This window comes from Nyctereutes procyonoides, unplaced genomic scaffold (assembly GCF_905146905.1).
Source record: "Nyctereutes procyonoides isolate TBG_1078 unplaced genomic scaffold, NYPRO_anot_genome, whole genome shotgun sequence".
Classification (NCBI taxonomy): domain Eukaryota; kingdom Metazoa; phylum Chordata; class Mammalia; order Carnivora; family Canidae; genus Nyctereutes; species Nyctereutes procyonoides.
In genome coordinates this window covers 54,946,245-54,970,510 of record NW_026575146.1, presented here as the reverse complement: position 1 = coordinate 54,970,510, position 24,266 = coordinate 54,946,245, and the positions used below count along the sequence as shown (strand labels likewise).

General features: G+C 40.9%; 1 protein-coding gene across 5 annotated transcripts in view; it reads left to right on the top strand.

The window, feature by feature from the left end:
• The window catches only part of PIP5K1B (phosphatidylinositol-4-phosphate 5-kinase type 1 beta), a 299,598-nt gene that overhangs the window by 164,640 nt on the left and 110,692 nt on the right, over window positions 1–24,266 (top strand). For all 5 annotated transcript variants that reach the window (XM_055310888.1, XM_055310890.1, XM_055310889.1 and 2 more), the window contains 3 exons: window positions 9,762–9,879; window positions 19,311–19,463; window positions 23,625–23,924. In XM_055310888.1, the coding sequence (XP_055166863.1) occupies window positions 9,762–9,879; window positions 19,311–19,463; window positions 23,625–23,924 (571 nt within the window). The remainder of the gene's footprint in view (window positions 1–9,761; window positions 9,880–19,310; window positions 19,464–23,624; window positions 23,925–24,266) is intronic.

Genomic DNA, 24,266 nt, shown 5'->3' with positions numbered 1-24,266 from the left:
GTAAGACTGCACACTTCAGGAATTTTGTCACCCCCCAAGGCCATGCCAGTAATATCTCCTTATTACCCTCACAATCAAAATGCTCCCCCAAAGTGATGAGTAAATTCAATATCTTGATCATGGTGATGGTTTCATGGATATAGACACCTATGAAAATTGACAGACTGTACCTTATTATATGTCAGTTATACCACAATAAAGCTGCCAGATAAAATACCCTCCCCATCTGCCCGTACTTCTATACCTGCCTGGAGATGGGCGGGGGTTAGGGGGACAGCAGCAGGACTGTCCCTGGTTGTGAGCAACTAAGCATTCTGAAGTGTCTGATGGCTCTAACATGCACTGAATCTATCTGGGTCATGAAGAAAACTAATTGCTTAGGGTACCTTGAGATGTTCTAATTCACTACCATTGTGAAGCTGCAGGATCTATTTCCCTTGGCAACAAAATGCATTATTTTATTTATTTATTTATTTATTTATTTATTTATTTATTTATTTATTTATTTATGTTAAAGTAGCTCAATGTTATTTTTAGATAATACATATTTGTTCTACAGATGATTTCATTTTGTAGATGGAAAAGCCTCTGGACTTGAGATTTGAAGGATGATGTAAAATCCCTTTCAATGATCTAATTGCATGATCTTCCAAAATCAAAGTAGAGGAGTAAGAGGACTTTGCCCATATCTTAATCTTTTGACCCTAGATTCTCTGCTGTGATCGGAAACTTAGTTATAAATTTTCATGTATAAGTGAGGAAGAAAGAGGATGTTTCATAATGTTTTGCCTTGTAAACATGAACCTCAGGTGGCAAAACTTAGGAGTACCTACTATGAGCCACCCATGGTTTTATTGATATAATATTTATATAACATGATATTATTGTTTTTACCTTTCATCTTTACCAAAAAACAAAAATATCCATTTTACATAGGAAGTAGATAAGGCCCTGAGACAGTAAATGGCTTTACCCAAAGCTGTACAACCAATAAATGGTAAAGGCAGGATTTGAACTCAGGGTGGCTGTCTCCAGAGTTTTGCATTTCCTTACACTGTGGCAAGAAAGCACAGGAACAGGATTCCTACTTTTTTGAATCAGAAAAAGTATCCAGCTTTGACCTCAAAATTATCAACCTAAAGCTGTCTCTCCAGGCCCTCAATAAGCAGCTGTAATACTTTCTTCTCTGCTTTTGGAGACCCCATCACTGTCTTCCCTGTAAGGGAAAATACGGCTTGAAAGCTGGCACTAAAAATGTTTATAACTTTCCATATTCAAGAATAATCATCTACCTAAAGAATTCCTAAAAGTCTTCTGCATTTTAATCTCTTCACTTGAAAAAAAAAATCTCTTCATTTATAAAATGGAGTTCAGTTTGACATAAGGATCATTGCAGAACACAAATTGCCCGTAGGTTTGATGTCTGCACTCTTTGGGATTTATGTGAATGGCCGAGGGATACCGTCATTGAGCAGAAAATTACTCAGAACTATTGTCAGGGTGAAACATTTTTCTAAATGGCAAGCAAACATACTGGTCAATGGTTCATATGAGCGTTGTGAGATTTCAGTGCTAGATATTATGGTTCTGATAGATTAGCGAACTACCTGCATTTCAAGTAATGTTGATGTTAACTCATCTGAGAACCTATCTTTATATACCATGGGTCAGCATAGTACAGCCCCTAGGATAAATATGCCTCCCTGTCCCATTTTTTTAATAAAGTTTAATTGGAACACAGCCATATCCATTCATTTGCATGTTGTCGGGAGCTGAGTAGAGCTCTGAGTAGTTGCAACAGAGACTCTAAAAAGATTGACAACCCCAGCCAGTACAGATATTCTGTGCCAGGCCTTATATAAGTAGATGTGGACAACACACAAGACTGCTAGAATAGTCCTCCCTGCTTTAAAGAGGATTTGTGGCCAATGCTGGACAAGTCAAAGAGTATGATGTCCCTTCAAGTCAAAGCTCTCTAAATATTTGTTCAACATTTAAGTAGTGGGGATGGAGAGAAACGGATTTCCTATTAATAAAAGGTACATGCCTCTTCCTTTAGTTCAAAATAAAAGGTTTAGTGCATGTATTGAATATTACATAACATTTTAACTTATCTAAAATTGCCTTCAAAACACGACTTCCCAGGGTGGTACCAACTGCTTGGGAGGTTTGGCATTTAGATAGTCATTGATATCACGTGTTCCCAGTCAATGACAGCCCACAATACATTATTTGATTTTGAACTTTAAGCTGCTTTCATCTACTGATTTTTAAAGACTGGCTGCCAGCCAGCTGGCCTCAAAAGATGGTGCGGCCTTGCATTGCACGAGATAGCACATGTCTCTCTGTGTGCCCGAAGTGCTCGGCAGGAGGGTGACACCAGCAAGGAGTGTGTCTTTGGCTTTGTTTTGCTTTGTTTCCCCATTCAAGAGCACTAATTTGGCAAGAGAGAGGGGACCGATTGAAATTTCGCTGGTTAAATCAAGAGTTATAAGGGACTCCACTTGCCTGAAATGGCAGAGGATTAATAACACTTACATCAGCTTCTACAAACCCTGACTTACAAAGGTCCAATTTGAAGAGTAGGTGCCACCATTAATTTGTTACTGGACTATAGAGTCCCTTGTATTGCTGCTTAAAGTTTGCACCGTTGGTACATTTAGACAAAGCACCCTCCACTTACCCTGCTTCTTGTCGTCATGCTTGCTATGATGGCTAATTTTATATTTCAATATGACGGCCTAAGGGATGCCTGATAACTGATAAAACATTATTTCTGAGTGTGTCTGTGATGATTTCTCCAGAGGAAATTTGCATTCAAATCAGTACATTGACTCAAGAGTACCTCAGCGATTTGTTGTGGGCATCATTTTATCTGTTGAGGGCCTTAATGGAACCAAAAGGTAGAGGAAGAGCAAATTTGCTCCCTGCTTGAGATGGACAGGCATCTTCTCCTGCCTTCAGACACTAGCACTCCTGGCTCTTGGGCCTTCTGACTCAGACCAGAACTTAACACCATTGGTTCCCCTGCTTCTAAGACCTTTACATTTGAGCTGGAATTACACTACCAGCTTTTCTGGACCTCTAGCTTACAGATGGCAGGTCATGAGACTTCTCACCCTCACTAATCACCCAGGAGTTGCTGGCCAACTCCTTTTGCCACCAGGCTCCAAACCCACTACTGACAGATACAGTTTGAAATCAATGAATTCACCAAATATAAAGTGCTGCCTTGAAATCATCAAAGCTCTGGCTCTCGGCTCCCAAACTTAACCCCTTATGTGTCCTGGAAATGCTAAAATAGTTTCACCTTACTACTTAGCACCAAATCTCTCCTCCCAGCAGCACCCCAAATAGCGCTAGGTTATCAGGCTGTGAAACCACAAAGCTAAGGTGTTCACAGTCCATACAAATGGGAATGCTCATGTGGCTAACCAAGCTTCTGTAAGTAGAATTCTGCCCACCTGACCCTCCAGTGGGAGGTCCTCCTAGAGAAGAGCTGGTGTGTGTGGGCAGGGGGTACCCTGAAGCCTGTAACCGAATCCTGAAAAGGAAGATTAGCCTAGGAACGTCAAGTTTAAGTTAAGGCATTCCTGTCTACTTTGGACTTCCGCTGGTCTCGTGTGAATCTAATCTACCAATTTTATTTGTTCCTGACCAGCGTAGGCCTTACTTTCTCTTCTTGGATTTTGATTTTTTTATCTACTAAAATGGCAAATGCCAGGTGATGGCTAATGCTTCCTGCAAGCTTCAACAGTGTCTAATTCTAAACATCTGTTGTCATCAAGAAACACATATTTTTAAATTTAAGATGAGCCATGGCTTTGGCCATAACAGTAGAACTCTCCTCAGAAGAGGTGAATATCAGAATGCCAGAAATTGGTCCGTGATCAAACTGCTTTCTGGTGAAACAAGAGAAAAGGGGCAAAATAAACTACTGTTCTTTATCCAAAGGTTTTCCTTTCCTTTATGGAGTTAACGTACACTTTCTCTTATAATTTGATAAGTCTAGTACTTTGAATTTGCTTAATTGCTTACTTAACGAGATAAAGTTGGAAATCCCATGTTGGCCTCCAAATTTTTGTTATTGAAATTTGACCAGCTTTACAGGATCTGAACATCTGGAACCATGGCTCAGAACCTCACAGCCTAAATTTCCAAAACCTCGTTTTTATGCCAAGACAAGAGAACTTTATTTTCCCCTGAGACACTACATAAATGCATTGAAGGAGCATAATATAAAACTTGAGTTGTGGGGGATCCCTGGGTGGTGCAGCGGTTTGGCACCTGCCTTTGGCCCAGGGTGCGATCCTGGAGACCCGGGATCGAATCCCACGTCGGACTCCCGGTGCATGGAGCCTGCTACTCCCTCTGCCTGTGTCTCTGCCTCTTTCTCTCTCTCTCTGTGACTATCATAAATAAATAAAAAAATTAAAAAAAAAACATTTAAAAAAATAAAAAAAAAACTTGAGTTGTGAAGAGGTCATTTTTGCAGAGTATGTGTACATGCTGGGCACGGTCTCCTGATGGGTACCACCAGGCTCCAGTGAGGAGAGCCTGCAGGGGCTTCTGGTGGGACTCTTCCACTGGCCAGTGGACTGATGTTCATGGCAGCTGTGTTTATCTGCATTTTAGCTAAGCATGTCATACATGAGCCAAGGGGCCCCTGTGCTGCATTCTACAGGCCAGCACCTACACCCACACCCACAGCCAGCAGATTGCCAGTCCGTGACCTCTAAAAACCCTGGTTGCTATCTACTGGCTGAGCTGTTCTGCACCTGCCATTTGGTCCTGCTGTCATGCACTGTAACTCTGAGCAAACTCCGGTGCCCATTAATCCCATTTCCTTTAGTAAAACTTCATTCACGTCCAGCTGGCATTTGTTACTCACTGGAGCACCTTAACACAGAGAAGCAAACCATTCTGCTGGGGTGTATGTGTAAGGTTAAAGGTTTTAACCCAAGACCTTTAAAAAATATACTGTGAATGGTAATACATATAAAAGGGTTTATTCTTATACAGCTTTTTCAAAGAAACACTGTAAAAAGTCCCTTTCATCCTTGTGCCTTTTACCCAGTGTCCAACTCCAGTGAACACTGTTGCTAGTGGTCTGTTAATCCTTCAAAGATTTTTTAGGCATATCCATACCCCACCAAATTTATTTTCTTTTTGTATATAAGTGGTGGATGCTATACACAGTATTCGGCCTCCTGCTTCTTTCACTTAATTTATCCTAGAGACCTTCCATGTCACTGTGTAATAAACCTCCTCATTTTTTTTAGTAGCTAGATAGTATTCCAATGTGTGCCTGAACCATAAATAATCTGACCTACCTCTTCAGAGACAGAGCTAGTTTGCTTCCAACCTGTCCTTACAAATAATGCTAGAATGAATAACCCAGTACACATATGTTGCTTTGTACATAGGCTAGTTTATAAATTACAGGCATGCATTTGCTGGGTCATAGAGTTACGTACATTTGTAATTTTGACAGAAGTTGTGAAGATGTCCTCCATAAAAATATACCACCTTACTTCCCACTAATAATGCTCCAGGGCACCAAATTCCCCTGAGCTTTACCAAAATTTTGGATTTTTGCCAATCTCCTAGGTAGTATAATCTCAGTGACATTTAATTTGCATTTTTATGTTATAAACGAGCTTGAGCATCTTTTCATATGTTTCATTTATTTATACATCCATTTCTGTGAAGCGCCTGATCATATCTTTGGCTGCTGTTGTTTGTTTTTTTTAAATTAACTTTTTGGTCTTCGACTTTGCTGTATATGAGAGCTCTTTATATTAGGTGATCAGCCCTTTGTGATACAAGTTGCAAATATTTTCCCATTTTGTCATTTTCTTTTATTGCTTTTTTTTTTAAAAAAATACCACCTGGTCAACTCCCCCTCCATGTGAAGTATTCAAGTCTGGGCTGCTTGCCATCATCATACAGCCTTGATCATCCAAACATATGAGGGTTCCCCACATTCTAGGCACATGGCCACTCACATTTCTGTTCACTTTGACATTGTACCAGGGCTCAGGAAACACAGCTTGTAAATGGCAGAGGTAAAACTTGGACCCAGGCCTCTCTTGACTATAAGGAGTCAGAGCATCATCACCACCACCACCACCCTGGCTATTCAGCATAATTTAAGAGAATGCAAGCTGGTCTTCTGTTAATCAAAGGAAAGTAAAAGTCCTAAGATAAAATCTACTAGGAAAGAAACAAAGAGTGGTGATATGTTATGACTCACTACTTGGGAATGTTCCCTTCCATCCATGCAAATAGAGAGATTCAAGATTGTGTAAAGTCAGTAAATAATTATTAGTTCATGTATGTTAATGATGCCATGAAGAAATTTTTACTCTGTGTAATGCCTATGATGAGTATCATGTCTACTCCCTTTCCATTTTTTCCATTTATGAAAATGTATGTTATTAACTGTCCCATACAGGCAATTGACCCAATGTCTGTATCTCATTGTGATCCCAACCTAGCTAGATTATTTTTTCATTCTTAATGATTTGGCAGATTTTTCCACCAGCTGTCAGTGTAGATACCTACAGAAGTAAATGTGCCCTTTCTCATCCCAGATACATCCTGTGTGCGTACGTGGCTGTTTGCTCTCCAGGAGAACATCACACTATCCTTTTTGCACCATGACTGAGTGAACCAAGTAGTCAGGGGGATGTGAATCCAAGGGAAAGTGTCTTAGTTGATGGTTTCAGGGAAAGGTGAGCAGCCCAAGAAGCTCAGAGTAACCACAATGAAAATAATAATAAATACTCTATCTTTACTGATAGAGTCTTGGGCCCTCAAATGCATTAAGAATAAGCCATTAAAAAAAAAAAAACTGGGAGCACCTGAGTGACTCAGTGGTTGAGCATCTGCTTTGGCTCAGGGCATAATCCCAGGGTCTTGGGATCAAGTCCCACATGGGGCTCCCCACAGGGAGGGAGCCTGCTTCTCCCTGTACCTGTGTCTCTGTCTCTCAGGAATAAATAAATAAAATCTTTAAAAAAAAAAAAAGGCAAAAACAAAATTTCAGGGACGCCTGGGTGGCTTAGTCGGTTAAGTGTCTGACTCTTGGTTTTGACTCAGGTCATGATCTCAGGGTTGTGAGATCAAGCCCCATGCTGGGCTCCACTCTTAGCAAGGAGTCTGCTTGAGACCCTCCCTCACCTGGTCCCTCTGCCTCTCCCCCTCTTCCCATGCACTCTCTCTCTCTCTCTCTCAAATATTTTTTTAAATCTTCTTTCTTAAGAAAAACTCCAAAGATGTAGACCATTGGGTTTTATTCTTTGAACATTGAAGGTAATGTAATGTGCTGTAAGGAATTAGTTGCTTTGATCGCGGGAAGTAGAAAAAGGAGAAGAGAGTGGAAGAAATAAGAAATTGGCAACACTCTTAGCCCTTGGAAAGCAGCTCACTTCAAACCCAAGGCATTGTGCTGACTTTTACTTGGCTTGCAACAGTGAGGAAGGATGTCAGAGGCCACTTTGAGCCTTGTTGATTTTTACCCCTTATTTCTGCATAGCCCACATTTTCAATCTACTGCATATCTGATGAGCTCCAGAATTATTCCTTTTGACAATCCCGGAGGACCTATAACAGAATATATGTTCCCTTAAAGTCTCAAAATAGAGAATAAGGGAATGTTCAGATGTAATGCCTGGGCAGTGCATACATATTATGAATATTCAACTATACTTGCTTAGGGAAATGGGAACTATTCAAATAAGCAAGTGATTCAGGGCCATTCTACACATTAAGCTGACACAATAAGAGGTGACTGCTCTCATCCCTGGCAGACCCAGTTCCTGGGCCACTCCCCTAAAGGGCAAGCTTCGTCTCTAAAGATAAGATGTATTATCTGCTGCTGGTCCCTAACAGCACAAGCCAACTACTTCCTCTGGGAGTCACCAGAAGAAGCAGTCATCTGTGACCATGCAGGAGGAAGAACTGGCTACAGTAGATATATTGAATAGATAACCTTCTAAATGGTTCTCAAGAGTGATTTTTTTTATTATGGTGATTTTTTAAATTAATCAAATGATTTTTAAAATTCTGATGTAATTAACATACAGTGTTATATTGATTTCAGGTGTTCAGTGTAGCGATTCAGTAATTCTATACATTACTCAATGCTCATCATAAGTGTACCCTTAATCCCCATCACCTGTTTCACTCATTGCCCACCACCATCACCTCCTTTCTGGTCACCATCTGTTTGTTCCCTATAGTTAAGAGTCTGTTTCTTGGTTTGTCTCTCTGGGTTTTTGTTTTTGTTTTTGTTTTGTTTTTTTTGTCGTTGTTGTTAATTCCACATATAGGTGAAATCATAGGGTATTTGTCTTTCTCTGACTTATGTCACTTAGCATTATACTCTCTAGATCTATTCATGTTGTTGCAAATGGCAAGATTTCACTCTTTTTATGGCTGAGTAATATTCCATTGTGGTATAGAGAGAAATACCAGTGATTTTTTTTACCTTACTTCTTGACTTGAGCCTAAGCTTCATGTAAGAATCAACTATACTGTTGTAGCATTATCTTGAAAACCCATCCTTTCAATTAAAAAATGCTTATTGTCAATGATGTGTCAGGTAGTGATACAAAAATCCAACTGCCTTGAAAAAACTTCAACTGTAGTAGATTCCAAGTGTTTGTTGTATGCTTAAAAGCCTTTTAATTTGCACGGTGTTATTTGTATCCACAAAAGTCAGACCAAGACAAAGTTATAGAGTCTTAATGTCCCATTTAGAATGTGGCAAAAAGAGAACTTGAGCCTCTCTATAAAATTGTATGCATCTACTGCATTGTTCTTTTCACAATGAAAACTTTAAGTACAGATAAATTAGGTGGCTTGTCGGATGTCATGTGAAATGTATTACAGTTGTAGTCAGAATAAAATGAAGAATAAACATCAAAATTCAGGCTAGAGGACGCCTCTAAGGAGAAAGAGGGTTTTATGATCAATAAAAAGTAGAGAAGGCAATTCAACTAAATAGGTAATATTTTATTTCATAAGCAGCATTTTGGCTCCATGAGTAGTCACTGGTTTATTTCTTCATACTTTTCATGTGTCATCAATATTGCACAAAAATTTTTAAAGATGAACCCGGGAGAGGGAGAGAAAAAGATAATGATGTATCTGGGAATGGAAATACAATTTTAAAATCCCTAAAATATTTAAGGTCTCTTTTCCTATAAATATGGATGTAAGAAAGAGTTCAGATTCAGGACTCCTCTCTTTCTGGTTTAATGATTTTGCTAGTGACATATTTTTAAAATTATTTCACTTCCACTTTGAAATGTTTAGCCAATATTCGTGGCCAAAAAGAATATGCATTTTTCAAATTATTCCATGCACTAAGCCCTGGATCTTGTACCTAAAGTATTACAACTGTGAGTTCACTGGGAAAGATGGAAAATCACAGGCGCAGATGGATGATGAAGAGTTTTCAGGCTGGAGACCCACTGTGATTGGTAGGGAATGTGATTGGTAGGGAATGCCTGCTTGGAGTGGCCCCCTCTGAGTTAGCATCTGGTTTTACCTGATGGCTATTGCCCTTTGTGACATGAGCTCAGAGAGACCCACAATTGGGGTATGTTTTCCTAGCAGGGAAATTGGCTCAAGACCCATAGAGCTAGTATTTGAAGTCAAAATTGTCTTTGCTAATAATGTTCTCTCTCTCTCTCTCTCTCTATCTATCTCTCTCTCTCTCTTGCTGTTTTTTCTTTTTTTTTTAACTGCAGTGAAGGGAGCAATCTGACCCCAGCACATCATTACCCAGACTTCAGATTTAAGACGTATGCTCCACTAGCATTCCGATATTTCAGAGAACTTTTTGGTATCAAGCCTGATGATTACTTGGTAAGAACCTGTAAATTTTCCTTCCTTCTCCAGAAACGTGTGATATAAACATTTGTCTCATAGCAACAGTGACAAGTGGCTTGTGTCTCTTATTTTATAAAGCTCTGGAGCATAGTAAAAGGTCCAAGTTTCATAATGATGATAAATTTAGCTTCAGAAAATGTGATTGGGCTCTGCTGCATTTACTGATAGCTACAAAATCTGCTATGGTAATTGATATTTAAATAATTGTGGGATTGGTTGCTACTCTAGATCATTATTCCAACAGATATATTATAATTAGTTCTAAATACTCCTGTGAATTTTGCTGATTGGATTCTATTTGAAAGCCTTCCATTTTTAATTGCCTTATTTATACCATTTGTCTCAAACCTGCCTTGGCCTACGGCCAGTTTCACCTTGACCTACAGCTTGAATGCCTTTTCCCAGATGCTAGGGAGTTTTGTTCTCAACATCTCCTAATGCAAGCTCTCTTTAAATGTCTTTTCATTTGGAGCAAGGGCCTATTTTATCCTTGGAATTGTCTTTTCTCTCCATCTTTCTGGCACATGGCAGGACGAACACAACAGCCTTTTGTGAGGTAGTCTGATGTGACCTCAGATTGTTACCTTATTCCTGTTCAGGGAGCCAGGAACTTCCTTTTTGTTTCAAGAGGAAAATGGTTTATTTCGTAATTTGATCACTGTTAACACCCTGGGGCTCTTCAAAATTGGTTTTCAAGAAGCTGTAGGAAGGATGCCATCAAATATTTATTGTTCCCCCCATTCTGAATGATCTTAGTAAGACTCAAGCCAGATCCTGGAATAAAACTTTGCAGAGGAAATATGGCAACATTTATCACTTGGAACAGAGAGTATTTAAACTGCATTTTATAATTTAGGTTAAGATGTACATGATAAAATTCAAAGCTGATTCTATTCTGTGCTGATGAGAACCCATGTGTGACCTTCTTCTCTTTTTTTTTTTTTTAAGTTTTTTTAAAACTCCAGTTAACATACAGTGTTCTGTGAGTTTTAGGGATAAAATATAGTGAATGAGCAGTTTAATACATCACTTGATGATGCTCATCACAACAGGTATACATCTTAATCCCCATCACCTATTTTCCCCATCCCTCGCTGCCCCCCTAACTTCTTTAGTAGGGCCCTGAGAAACTCCTATGACTTCTGCCCAATGAGATGATACTGGTTCCTCAAAGCACATTAACAAGTCTGCACAGAGCAGTGGGAACTGAGTAGTAAACCCCTGGCATCCTGCTGCCCTAGGATGTGTACCTCCAGGTAGCTTTCTGCCTTATGCCCCTCTGAGATGTCGGGTGTCTCTACCCAGCACTTCCTTTTTTTTTTTTTTTTTTTAATTTTTATTTATTTATGATAGTCACACAGAGAGAGAGAGGGGCAGAGACATAGGCAGAGGGAGAAGCAGGCTCCATGCACTGGGAGCCCGATGTGGGATTTGATCCCAGGTCTCCAGGATTGCGCCCTGGGCCAAAGGCAGGCGCCAAACCGCTGCGCCACCCAGGGATCCCTCTACCCAGCACTTCCAACCTACCCTCACCTGCTTCTCCAGTACACAAAGCTGCACATCTGGGGGAGGGGACATGGGTGGGTGTGGAAATGTACTAGAGAAGATTCTTTGGTTTCTAACCATTCTGTGATCATTGAGCATCACTGTCATTTGGGAAATGTGCTTGGGGAACTCAGTGGGGTCTTGATACTTTATTGAAAACCATACTGTGCTCTGATCTCCTGCCACACATTAGAAATTAGTGGATTCTGCTACTGAATTTCCTTGAGCTGTTTTTAGCCACTAAGATGCCATATACTTGTACTTCATAGCACAGATCCAGTTGGTGTGATGACACGTCTTCCTGTCTGCCCTTCACCCTCCTGTGATCATTGAGCTGCAGGCTGAGAAGCCCACTCTTGCGCTCATTCTGTCTCACAAAATTGCTTTCTTGGGGGAAGGCCTTTTCCTGATCAACCACACACACAGCTTATACAGTCTCCTAATGAGAGTTTAAACTGGCAAGAGTTACTTCCGTCATGAGATTAGAATATTTACAAAGGAGCACAGGAGACTAAGGTGATGGCTTCCTAGAGCAAAAGTCTTCCTTCATGTAGCTGGCAAAAGGTAAATTAATTGATGAGGTACTTTGGACACTTACTGTAACAAAAATACTTGGCTACTAATCAGAGGGAGGCTCAAAAATTGTAAGTCATGACACTCAGAGAACTTAGAATGATGATTTGTTTGTGTGGGAGAATCACCAGCTCTACCAGGCAGTAAAGAGACTAGAGTACAACAGTAAATGCCCAAGGATTTTGAAGAAGGGAGGGGATCTCTCTCTGTTACACAGAGGATGAGGGGGGCTTCTTATGGATGTGAAATGGTTTCACTGTGACTGAAAAATTAGAAGCGATTTGATGAGGTAGAAAAGAAGGGAAGCATAATCAGGGGAGAAGATTGGTTTTAGGACTATGGGACCACAGATGCAAATGCATTACATGTTTAGAAGCACTTTGGATGGATGGACCAACATGGCAGGAGGGGAAGGTTTGGGTCAGGAAGTTAGAAAGACAGGGCCAGATTATACAGTGGTTTTTTTTTTTTTAATTATAGGAAATTGGTGAAATTTAAAGAGCAATTACATATTTGGTTATGTTAAGGAATTTGATTTTTGGTGGCCTGATGGTATTATGGTTCAATGGGAGTCATTGTCTTTTTGAGACACATGCCGAAGTATCTATGAGTGAAATGAGTTGATGTCTGGGATTTGCCTGGAAAGAATCTGAGGGAAGCAGGCAGAGTTGTAGCAGAAACATTGGCTGGAAGTTGATCATTGTTGAAGCTGGAAGAGAGGCATATGGATGTTAATCACACAATTCTGTTTACTTTTATGTAGTTTTGAAATTTTCCATAATAAAAACTTAGTGGGGGACATAGGGAGAAAAGGATAGGACCAGGTAGGTCAGAGTGCTCTTGTTTGATTTCATTTTGCATTTCCCTATAACTGGCCCTGTGTCTGGGATCTACAAGAAACAGAAAAAAGGCCCTGTTGCTGAACATGGCTGCCAGGTCCCCAGTGGTTACTGCCACCTCCCCACCCTGCATCTGAGACACCCACTGGGGACACCCCCAGCCCAGAAGTGGAAGTTCATCTCCAAACCACTCAATGTGAAGACCCCAGCCAGGGACGTGAAGTGTGGCAGATGAGGAAAGTGTTTTTTACCTGACATGACATGCTTCCCAGAATTAGGTAAAACCCTGACTTTCTAGCCCAACCATTCATTGTAGATGAGCAGCCTAAAGCTGGGGTCAGAGAGGTATCCAAGGTTATCCACATTGATAGGCACAGAGCCCATCACAGACCAGAACAGGGATCCCCCCCAGCTGTCCCCCTGTGTGTTATTCTGTTCACCAGCTGACTTCCTGGCCACTGTGCCTCAGACCGCTCATTAAATGTGATCTCAGCATAACACGCCCTCAGCCATCAGACTATGAGCCGTGATGATCCATTCTGAAGCATCTAAGCCCAAGGAGCCAAACACCCCTAACAAAGCATTTTTTGGGAGAGTTAAGCCCGAATAAAGCACAGGAGAATCAAGTAAGACCTCCCTTTAAAAAAAAAAAATTATAATAAAATAAACTGTGTGAAGGAAAAAAAGGACCATTCAAAGCAAAGAGTACATCCATCCTGGCATCTGTCTGAATGGGGCTCATCAAACCCAAATCTGTGAAGATCTACAGATCTAAAAGGGGGGAGAGGGTAACATTATATAGTGATTGGTGACTCCACAGAGAGGTTTAATATTGTATCCCTGTGGTATGTGTGCATTTCTACTTAGTCTTGTGCTCTTGTGTCTGGATTTTAGCCTGAATTATTCTGTTTATGTTCTCGGTACCATTAAGATTCACCACCCGCATGCCGATTGCAAATTTCATGTTGGAACATGCATAATTTGGATTGTGAGGCGCTTGTGTATGCGCAGCACAGTGGCATGACTGCACCTCCTTCCTTATTTGTTCCAAAATAAATGCCTCCCAAGGGAAGGCCAAGGGACCCAGAGCATTTTTGCCCATCTCTGCTTGGGCAGCAAGCCTTTGGTTTGACTTCCTTCTGCCCCCAGGTGCCCAAGTGTTCCAGAATCCAGGGTGATTCATAGGACATCCTTCTAGACTCAGCAGCCCCCAAGAGAGAACAGAGGTGACTATTTCACACTATCAAGGGGAAGAAATGGCAGGAAGAATGATCTCCAGGGCACCGAGAAAGTTTACGTTGTTCATTTGCCTTGGCAGGGCCCAGCTGGGTTGTACTTGGAGGCCTTTCCAGTGGGGATTGTGGGGAGGCCCTGCAGGAAATGGAAGAGAGAGAACAAACGCATTGCAGCAGCTTGTGCGGATGGCAGGGCCCCCAGGAAGGTGCACAAGATGCAAGTGTACATGGGGGGCTTTGTTGATTGAGGCTAATTCAGATGTTCCCATCTCGCCTCTTTATTTGCTCATCCACAGCAACTTCTCAGAGAAGGTTGCTTAGCACAGAGCATGGTAACAAAGGTCTAGGGTGCAAAACCACAGAATTACAGGTAATAACGGTAGTGTTCCTGGTCAGTATCGTAGCGCCAGTTGGCAGCACACTGGTGCTCTGCCGGCAGTGACCCTCCCTGCACCGAGTTATTAAGAAGTGTCAAAACAATTTTTTTCTATGCACGTTCATTTATAAATTTATATAGGACGCTTTGACAAGTAACCAATGAAATACTTCCCATATAATGTCACTGCTTATAGAAGAATTTGAGACTTTAATTGGAAGCAGATGTTCAGGTCTGAATCCAGTTTTCTCTAGACAGCTCTTCCTGAATCACCCCCTAATTTCTCTATTTGCAGCCTCTAATTTCTGCATTCTGTGTTGTTGTTGGACTTTCACAACATCGACTCCTATCCGTAAGAAGGTTCTGTGCCAGGAATTCAAAGCCCATAATAGCAAGAATCAGGATTCCACAAGAGCCTGAGCGGGGCCTGCCTTCCCTCTTCATAAGACCTTAGGGTGTCAACACCTTTATTTTCTGGTGTCTCAAATTCCTGAATATACAAAAGACGTGGCTTTTTTTCTTGACTCACTAACAACGTCCTAGTGTGTCTTTGGGGAGCCCTCCGGTCGCTGGAGTTGGGCTGAACCCCCTCAGTATGTCCCAAGGCACAGCCAGCTCTTCCTCACCTTAAAGGTGTAAAGGTGTGTACTGCATGCTGTCTGCCCCGTTCCCCTACATATGGTCACGCAGAGAGGACGAGGAACAGCAGTCGCTTAAGTGGTCACCCATTGCCAGAGGGTTTTGAAAGCATCCACTTTAGAAACTTCCAGCTGCTTTCATGGAGCTGTTATTGGCTTTGTTTTAGAGATGAGGCTCCTTGGGCTCTGGAATGCCCAGGTACTTAATCCAGGTCACTCACGTAAGTGGCCACTGGTATAGGCATGCTTTTTTTTTTTTTTTTTTTTTTTAAAAAAAAGGTGGTTCCAGAGGTGCCTAGGTAATACAGTGGGTTAGGTGTCAGACTCTTGATCTCAGCTCAGGGCATGATCTCAGGGTCCTGGGATCGAGCCCCACCTCGGGCTCTGTGCTCAGCGTGGAGTCTGCTGGATATTCTCCCTCTGCCCCCCACCCCCTATTTCTCTCTCTCTCTCTCTCTCTCTCTCTCTCTCTCTCTCTCTCAAATAAATAAATAAACCTTTTGAAAAACCACAAAAAAAGGTGATTCCAAGGCCTATGCCCATCCCACTGATGAGCTTTCCACCCAGATCCTGCACGCACAGCAGAGAAGGCACTGTCTGCTTCCACGGGCTCTCACGCATCCTGTTTGCGGCCGTGGGGCAGTGTTTGTTTTGCTTCCTAACCTCTAAGTCACCCACAACGGCTGAGGCTCTGACGCTGCTCATTGAGAGGCGAGCCAGCAGGAAAGAGAAGTGGAAGACGGAAGTTGCTGTGACTTTGAGAAAGGCGGCACACAGTTGCTTCTTTCTTTGCTCAGAGCATTTTGATTCCCTGATCCGTGTGCTGCCAAAGCAAGATAATTTAAAGTCGACATCTGGAAACTGCCTTTTTGTCGTTTCTCTCCCACTTTCTCCCTTCTCCTTCTCTTTCCCCCCACTTCCTACTCCCCTCCTTTCATATATTTCGGTGCTGGGGACTTAACTTTTCAGAACTCCAGCTAAAATGCCTTGGGGGGGATGTCTTGGATGCTTCTACCTTCGGAATATAATTCTTTACATGCCTGCTTTAGCCACTCGCCGAGGCTGATCTGATCACACACCCTGGGTCCTGACCTTTTGCTGTGTTCTCAATGTTTCTCTAGTTAGAAAAGGGAGTTGTTAGTTGATAAACACAGAGCTCCATAACCCAAAACTGACTTTGCTGCGGGTTTGGGGCATTTTCGGGGAGATTGATAGCCCATCTTCACTTGGTGGTAGCATGCAGCCACTTGTGAGACAAAACATTGTTTAAAGCCTACAGTGTACAAGGCACAGATCGTGCAGGGTATCACGGCGTAAGATACAGGTAGTCTGTGCCCTCACCGAGTTTTGCAGTCTGACAGGGACTTGGAATAAGAAGCCAGCATCGGAGGTTCCCTGATGGAACATCCATTGCCAGGAAGCAGATGATCTAGACTCACGGGACCAGTTTTCCGGAGTAAGTGCTGCCCAGCAGACACTGAAAGCCAAAGTCACAGAGCAACTTCCCCACTGTGCAACGGTGGCTACTTGGCATAGCAGACGGGAGCTATCCTCCACTCCAGATCTCCCTCCAGCTTTCAGCTCCCTTAGAGAAAAAGTCACAGCCCTGCAGTGGCCTGTGCTGCCCTATGCACCTGCTCTTTTGGCTTCATTCTCTCAGCTCTGCTGACTCACTCTGCTCCAGCCACTGGCCCCCTGGCCATGCCTTGAACTCCCCAGGTCTCAAGACCATCGCATCTGCTCTCTCCTCCCCCAGCCAGCAACAGGCCTCTGCTCAGATGCCCCCTTCCCAGTGCGGTTTCCAGTGACCAGCACTACTGAAAATTCATCACAAACCAGCCCTCAGGCACTGCTGGCACTCCAGCCCCTTTCCATGCCCCATTGTCTCCATAGCACTCATCATGGTCCGATGTACAATTTATTTCCTGCCTGTTTTCTCCTGCTAGGGTCCAAGCTTTCATGAGTACCTGGGACATTACAGATGCTCAAGAGAATTTTACTCAGTGTTAAATGCATACATGAATGAGGTGTAGCCAGCCTGATGAAGCCGGAAGAGAGGTGGTTTTCGGTAGAGGAAAATGTAGAATCCCAGGCACTGAGAGTCTGGCGTATTTGAGAAAAGGGGAAGTAGCTTTCTGTGAGTAGAGCTCGATATTAAGGGGGGAAGTGATGAAGGAGAAAGCTGGAGAGCAGGGCTGGGCCACTCATGACCTTGATGGCTCTGGTAGGAAATCTGGGTGTTAATCTTCTAACCAGATGGTAGAAACCACTGAAAGATGTGAAGGCATTGGAGGATATGATCAGATTGGTGTTTTAGAAAGATCTCCAGGGGCACCTGGGTGGCAATTGGTTAAGCATCTGCCTTCAGCTCAAGTCATGATCCCAGGTCATGGGATCGAGCCCCACATTGGGCTCCCTGCTTAGCGGGGAGTCTGCTTCTCTCTCTCCTTAGCTCATGTGCAGTTGTGTACACTCTCCTCTCCCTCTCTCTCTCTCTCTCCCTGTCAAATGAATAAATAAAATCTTGAAAAGAAGGAAAGAGAAAAAAGAAAGGATCGATCTTCCGTTTCCTGGTGGAAAATGCACGAGAGAAGTCAAGAGTGGATAGTTGAAGCAAGGTGGAGTTTTCCATAGTAATGAAGGCATGACATGAAATCAGTGAACTTAGCATATGAGCAAAAGAGATGGCATGAAGGGAGTAGATATAACAATAGTCTGGATGTGAAAGGTGAGAAAATGGGAGGCATCAAGGGTGATGCCCAAGTTTCTGGTTTGGGAACAAAAAAAATAATGTTTCCATTCTCTAAGATAGGGAAAAGAGGGAGAAGATAGAGACTGAGGGGAAGCAGGTGATCTAGAGTCACCACGTATGGTTGTGCAGGGTGTGCACTGCCCAAGAATACCTGGCTAAGCTGAAGTAGAGACTAGAATCCAGCCCTTAATCTCATCAGCCTTGAATCTGACCCAGAGCTACATCTGCCAGAAGAAAGAGTAACTCTTTCTAGTTACTGCAAAAGCATCATATGAGCTGACCATAGCCCTGAAATGAATTTGATTCTGAACTTGTTACACGTGAAGTGCTTGTGACGTAACCAGATAGAGATATCTATTTAAAAGTCAGGCGTACATGTCTGGAGCCTTTGAAAGTGATCTGAGCTGGAGCTACAGCTGTTAAGAGTCATCCTGATTGAAACCATGCGTGGATGACATCTTATGGGAAAGTAAATAGTGAGAAGAGAATAGGTATTGGTGTTGACATGACAAATACACAGTGTGAGTCATACCTTCAGTTGTTATGTTAGGGGCACTTGCTGGAAACAGAGCGCCATAGATCACAGCAGTGTTTGCATTATTTCATTGAACAGATGTGATGATTGGTTCTGTCATATGACACGGGAGAGAGGGTGATGGAAGGGGAAGGCATTTCTGTTTCTCATAAAAATATTAGGTTAAAAGGATCAATTAAATTCTTAGAAATCTCAAAGGGCCCTCTTAGTATATGTGAACCCTCCATTGAAAGCTCATGGCAGAGAACGTCCTGTTTCAGAATGATCAAAACATGTAATCCTGTGTTTTTCCTCCTTGGAAGCATCATGTACAGTAAATGTATTTTTTTAATCTTTAAAAAATTTTTTATTTAAAATTCAGTTTAACATATAGTGCATTAATTTCAGGGTAGAATTCAGTGATTCATCAGTCACATATCACCCAGTCACCCAATCGCCCCCACCCACCTCCCCTCCAGCAACCTTCAGTTTGTTTCTTAGAGTTCAGCGTCTCTTATGGTTTGCCTCCCTCTCCATCTTCATCTTACTTTATTTTTTCCTTCCCCTATATTCATCTGTTTTGTTTCTTAAATTCCACATATGAGTGAAATAAATCATAGGGTATTTGTCTCTCTCTGATTGACTTATTTCACTTTGCATCATACCCTCTAGTTCCATCCACATTGTTGCCGATGGCAAGATTTTATTCTTTTTGATGGCTGGGCAGTATTCCATTTTATATATAAATATACACCACATCTTCTTTATCCACTCATCTGTTGATGGACATCCAGGCTCTTTCCATAGTTTGGCTGCTGTGGACATGGCTGTCATAAACAGTGGGGTGCAGGTGCCCCTTCGAATCACTATGTTTATATCCTTTGGATAAATACCTAGTAGTGTATTTTTAATTGTTAATTTATTTACTCTTGTAGTATTCCATCTGCAGTGAACCTCTAATAGAGCTGTCTAACCCTGGAGCCAGTGGATCCTTGTTTTTTGTGACCAGTGATGATGAATTTATCATCAAAACCGTTCAGCATAAAGAAGCTGAATTCCTTCAGAAGCTACTACCAGGCTATTACATGGTAAGTAACCATCCATAATTGAAACTTCTGCTTTAGATTTAATTACTTTCTGTAAGTTACCCCCCCCCATGCTTTTTTACAGTGACCCTGCAGCATGTTTCTTTCTCTTAGGTGAGCTTTGTTTTGCATTTGGATTATACCATGACCGTTGTTGAATAGATTTTACAACATAAGGTAGAACTGTTAGTAGAGCATGTTTCACTCACACAGTTCTGGGTTCAAATCCCAGCTCAGCCATCAGCAAACTGTGTGACCATAAGTAAGCAATATAACCTCTGAGCTTTAGTCTGACCAATCTTTAAAAGCAGAGAAATACCTTTCTTAAATAGTTGTTGTAATAAAGAATATGAGGTGTAAGATAAAGGAAGCAGTGCATTACCAGGCTCTATGCACCCGGTACATAGTCATGATATGAATTCTTAGCATTCATTGAGTGCTAAGCTATATGTGAAACACAGCTGTAAAAATATTATTTAATTCCAAAATCTGCTGGAGATTAGTCACACATATAAATATAGGGATCAGGAATCTAAATAAAAATCTCAGTGGATAGCATGCACAGATTTACGAGGTTTGATCCTGAACAAAACTGGGAAATATTTTTTAGAGCATGTTGTCTACTTTATGGTTGAGAAAACAGAACACCCAGAAAATAAAGAAAAATGCAGCCAAATAAAATTCTTTGCCCAGAGATACATATTACTAATTTCAGTGTATGTCCCTTCTGATGTATTCTATTCATACACACATTTTTAAATAATGTAATATTGACATCAAACTGTCATTGCACTTTACTAACCTGCTAAATGAGTAAATCTTAAATGTGTATAGTTCTAAGCTTAGATAGATTAGTCTCTTGTTCTAGAACTGCATGGTCCAGTATGGTAGTCATTAGCTATATGCAGCTATTAATTTGAAATTAATTAAAATTAAATTAAATTTTAAAACTTAGCTGAACAAGTGGTTTATCCCAATCATGTAAGCTAGTATAACAAATATGATTTATCCAGTCAAAAAGAAAAAATATGAACATGGTAATCCAAATAAATGTTGAATAGAAACAAAGGCATTCAAAGTCAACATCTTCTCCTGCTTAAAATTCTTTCAATTGGCAGGGAAGTTTTAACATAAATAAATACATGAACACACATATATTATGCATTTATCAGTCTCCAAGAATTGCAAAATACCTCATGGAGAACAAGAGCCCTTTTGCTGGAAATAATAGAAAAAGATAAGGATGCCCCTCAATCAGTGGTCCTTTTTGATGTATTTGTAAGAATTTCTACCAATAACTTTTTGAGTACAAAAAGAAATAGCAAAGTAAAAACACTCTTCTCTTGTGAATGATACAACTAAAAATGAGCAAAACTTTAAGAAAATTAACCAACAGCTTCTAGAGGTAATGACAGTCCAGCAGATTTGCAGGATATGAGATGCATCTACATGATCCCTGGTATTCCATTATGTAGATCATCTAGAGTAAGAGGATAGAAGGGAGAAAATGAGATCCTATTTGCGATGACAATAACTTACACTGAACATTATTAAAAGAATAAAGATACAAATGAATGAAGACTTACTATCATTCTGTTAGGGAATGCAAGTTATAGGAAGTACAATAGGGCAGGCCAGGTGGCTCAGCGGTTTAGCACTGCCTTCAGTCCAGGGCGTGATCCTGGAGTCCTGGGATCGAGTCCCACATCAGGCTCCCTGCATGGAGCTTGCCTGTGTCCCTGCCTATTTCTCTCTGTGTGTCTCTCATGATTAAATAAATAAAATCTTAAAAAAAAAAAAGGAAGTACAATAATGTGTGAGCAATAACCCCAAGAGAATTTTTGTAATAGGAACTCTAAAATACTTGAGTCTATAAAAACAAATATATGAGAACAATACGAAAGAAACTACAAATTGTTGTTGAAGGACATAAAATAAGTTCTGAAATAATGAGACACACATTGTTCCTGAACTCAGTATTATAAAGATGCCAGTTCTCCCCAATCATTTCATAAATCTGATCTAACTATAATCAAAATGCTATTAGGGCTTCTTCTCCAAGAAAATACTAAATGTCAGATGACACTGGTCCTGCGAGGACAAGGAGTGGATGGATCCCCATCACCGAGCTGGGCCATCTGTTGAAGAACATGAAGATCAAGTCCTGGAGGAGATCTATTTCTTCTCCCTACCCATGAAGGAATCTGAGATCATTGGCTTTTTCCTGCGGACATTTCTGAAGGATGAGGTTTTTGTAGACTATGTTGATGCATTGGCGACTGCTCCCCCTCAGCCAGGGACCACACTGCCACCCTGGGCAGCTTTGCCAAAGCCACTTTGGACACCATTCCCAAGACCTACAGCTGTCTCCCCCTTACCTCAGGAAACAGACTGTTCACCAAATCTCCCTCTCAGGAATTCACTAACCATCTTGTCACAACCCACACCAGAGTCTGTAAAGAGGACCAGGCTGCTGTAGCCACCACATACTTTATAGGAGAAAATTAATGTGAACTAAGTCTGTGTTTAAAAAAAAAAAATAAATGCCTGGTAGGATTTTTCCCTGAATGGATTCATTTGAAAGTGAAAACAAAACAAACAAAAGAAAGTGAAAACAAGTATCGTTTTAAGAGCGTTTAAAAAAACAAACAGTTGTAGAATTAGACAAAACATTTTTGATAAAGAACTAAAATGGTGAGCCTGCTGTAACATATACCAAAAATCTATAAACATATACTAATATTTAAGATATTAATATAGAGGCCCCTGGGTGGCTCAGTGGTTGAGCATCTGCCTTCAGCTCAGGTCGTGATCCTGGGGTCCTAGGATCGAGTCCCTCATCCAGCTCCCCACATGGAGCCTGCTTCTCCCTCTGCTTGTGTCTCTGCCTCTTTCTGTGTATCTCTCATGAATAAATAAAATCATTTTAAAAAACAAAGATATTAATATATTAAAGAATTAGTACAGTGCTAGACAAATAAGTGAATTCAGACAATACCGTATTTCAGATCTTTCACACACAAAAAATAATTCCATATGGAGTGATGACCAAAACTGTTAAAAACTTTGAAGAAAAATGGAAGAAATTGATAACCTTGGGGGTATAGAAAGCTTTGCTAAACAGGAAGCAAAAAGAAAGCACAGAAAGGACATAAATGTGACTACATCAAAAGCCAAAAACATCTGTATAACAGAAAAACACACGTCACAAAATTAATGTAAGCCGATAGAATACTTCTAGAATGATAAAAAGTGGGAACAGTAGTAAAAGCCAGAAATTGGGAGGATAGTGGAGAGTAGAGAAACTTTTCATAATGTTAAAAGCTTACTTACCTCCAGCAAACTTTTTAACTTCTCTCCTGCTTTTAAAGTGCAACGAAGATAGGCATGTATTTTTTTATTTGTATATTCAAAAGGACAACATACTGAAAAAAAAAATACCCCACAGAGAATAGGAAAATGACAAATATCCAGAGGATATCGAGAATTCCAACAATAACAAAAGCCTACAGAAAAACAAGGGTTTTTCTGTAAGAGGATATTAACACAGAGGATAATAACACAGAATTGTCTCTGAAATGGCTAAAAATACATGCAAAATGTGACATTTCTCTAATTATCAGTGGTATTCCGATTTTTTAAAAAATGAGTTTCCTTTTTTTTTTTTTTTTAAACCAGTCATGCTAACAAAGATCTTAAAGCCCAATACTACACATCACGGATGAAGGGTGACAAGAAATACATAATCTTACAAAGTGTGATTGTAAATTGGTCTGCCCATTGTGGAAGACACTTTTTCAGAGGCTATTAAAATTTTAAATGCTCATCTCTTTCACCCCAGCAGTTAATTTTCTTTGTAGTCCCCTTAGATCAGAGTCTCGCATGGCACTAATCAATTCTTTGCCTGGTTAGTTGAATCTTACTTGGGACTCTCTGTTTTCAGTTCAGCAACTTTTAATGCTGTGGGTTTAGAACAATGAAAGTGCTCTTCCAATGAGCCAACTTAAGAACCAGATCCAAAAGAGTGATACTTTAGTAATGGCCATGAATAAAGATAATCACACTTCATTTTTAATTATCATATTAGATGAAAACACATATTTAACACTATTATTTTGTGAAATAGGAGAATTAACAGGTTTGTTTCCTTTTTCTCTTTTTTAGAATTTAAACCAGAATCCAAGGACCCTTTTGCCAAAATTTTACGGACTGTATTGCATGCAATCAGGGGGCATTAATATCAGGATTGTGGTAATGAACAATGTCTTACCGCGCTCCATGAGAATGCACTTCACTTATGACCTGAAAGGCTCCACTTATAAGCGAAGAGCATCCCGAAAGGAGAGAGAAAAATCCAACCCCACGTTTAAGGACTTAGATTTCCTGCAAGATATGCACGAAGGGTTATACTTTGACACAGAAACATACAACGCGCTCATGAAAACACTTCAGAGAGACTGCCGGGTAAGGAAATGGCATTACTGTCATTGCCTTTTGGAAAGGCATCTGTGATATTGTAACCTCGAGAAGGAATGTCCAGAATGGACATGTGGAATCCCATCGTTGACAGTCCCGGAACCCATCCGAGCTTCCTTAATGTTGAAGGAATTGGTGGATGATAAGGAAACTATCTGGGGTACCTGTGGATTTTACTAAAAAAACTAAGTCTGCTTTCTTTGGTCAAATGAAACAAGAATTTGGGTTTTTTTTCTTCTCATCCTCTCCTGTGGTTAAAGTGGAGGGAAAAGAAAGGTTTAGGTTTAATGCAGTGATTAGCTAGAAAAGCCATATACAAACCTTTTCACA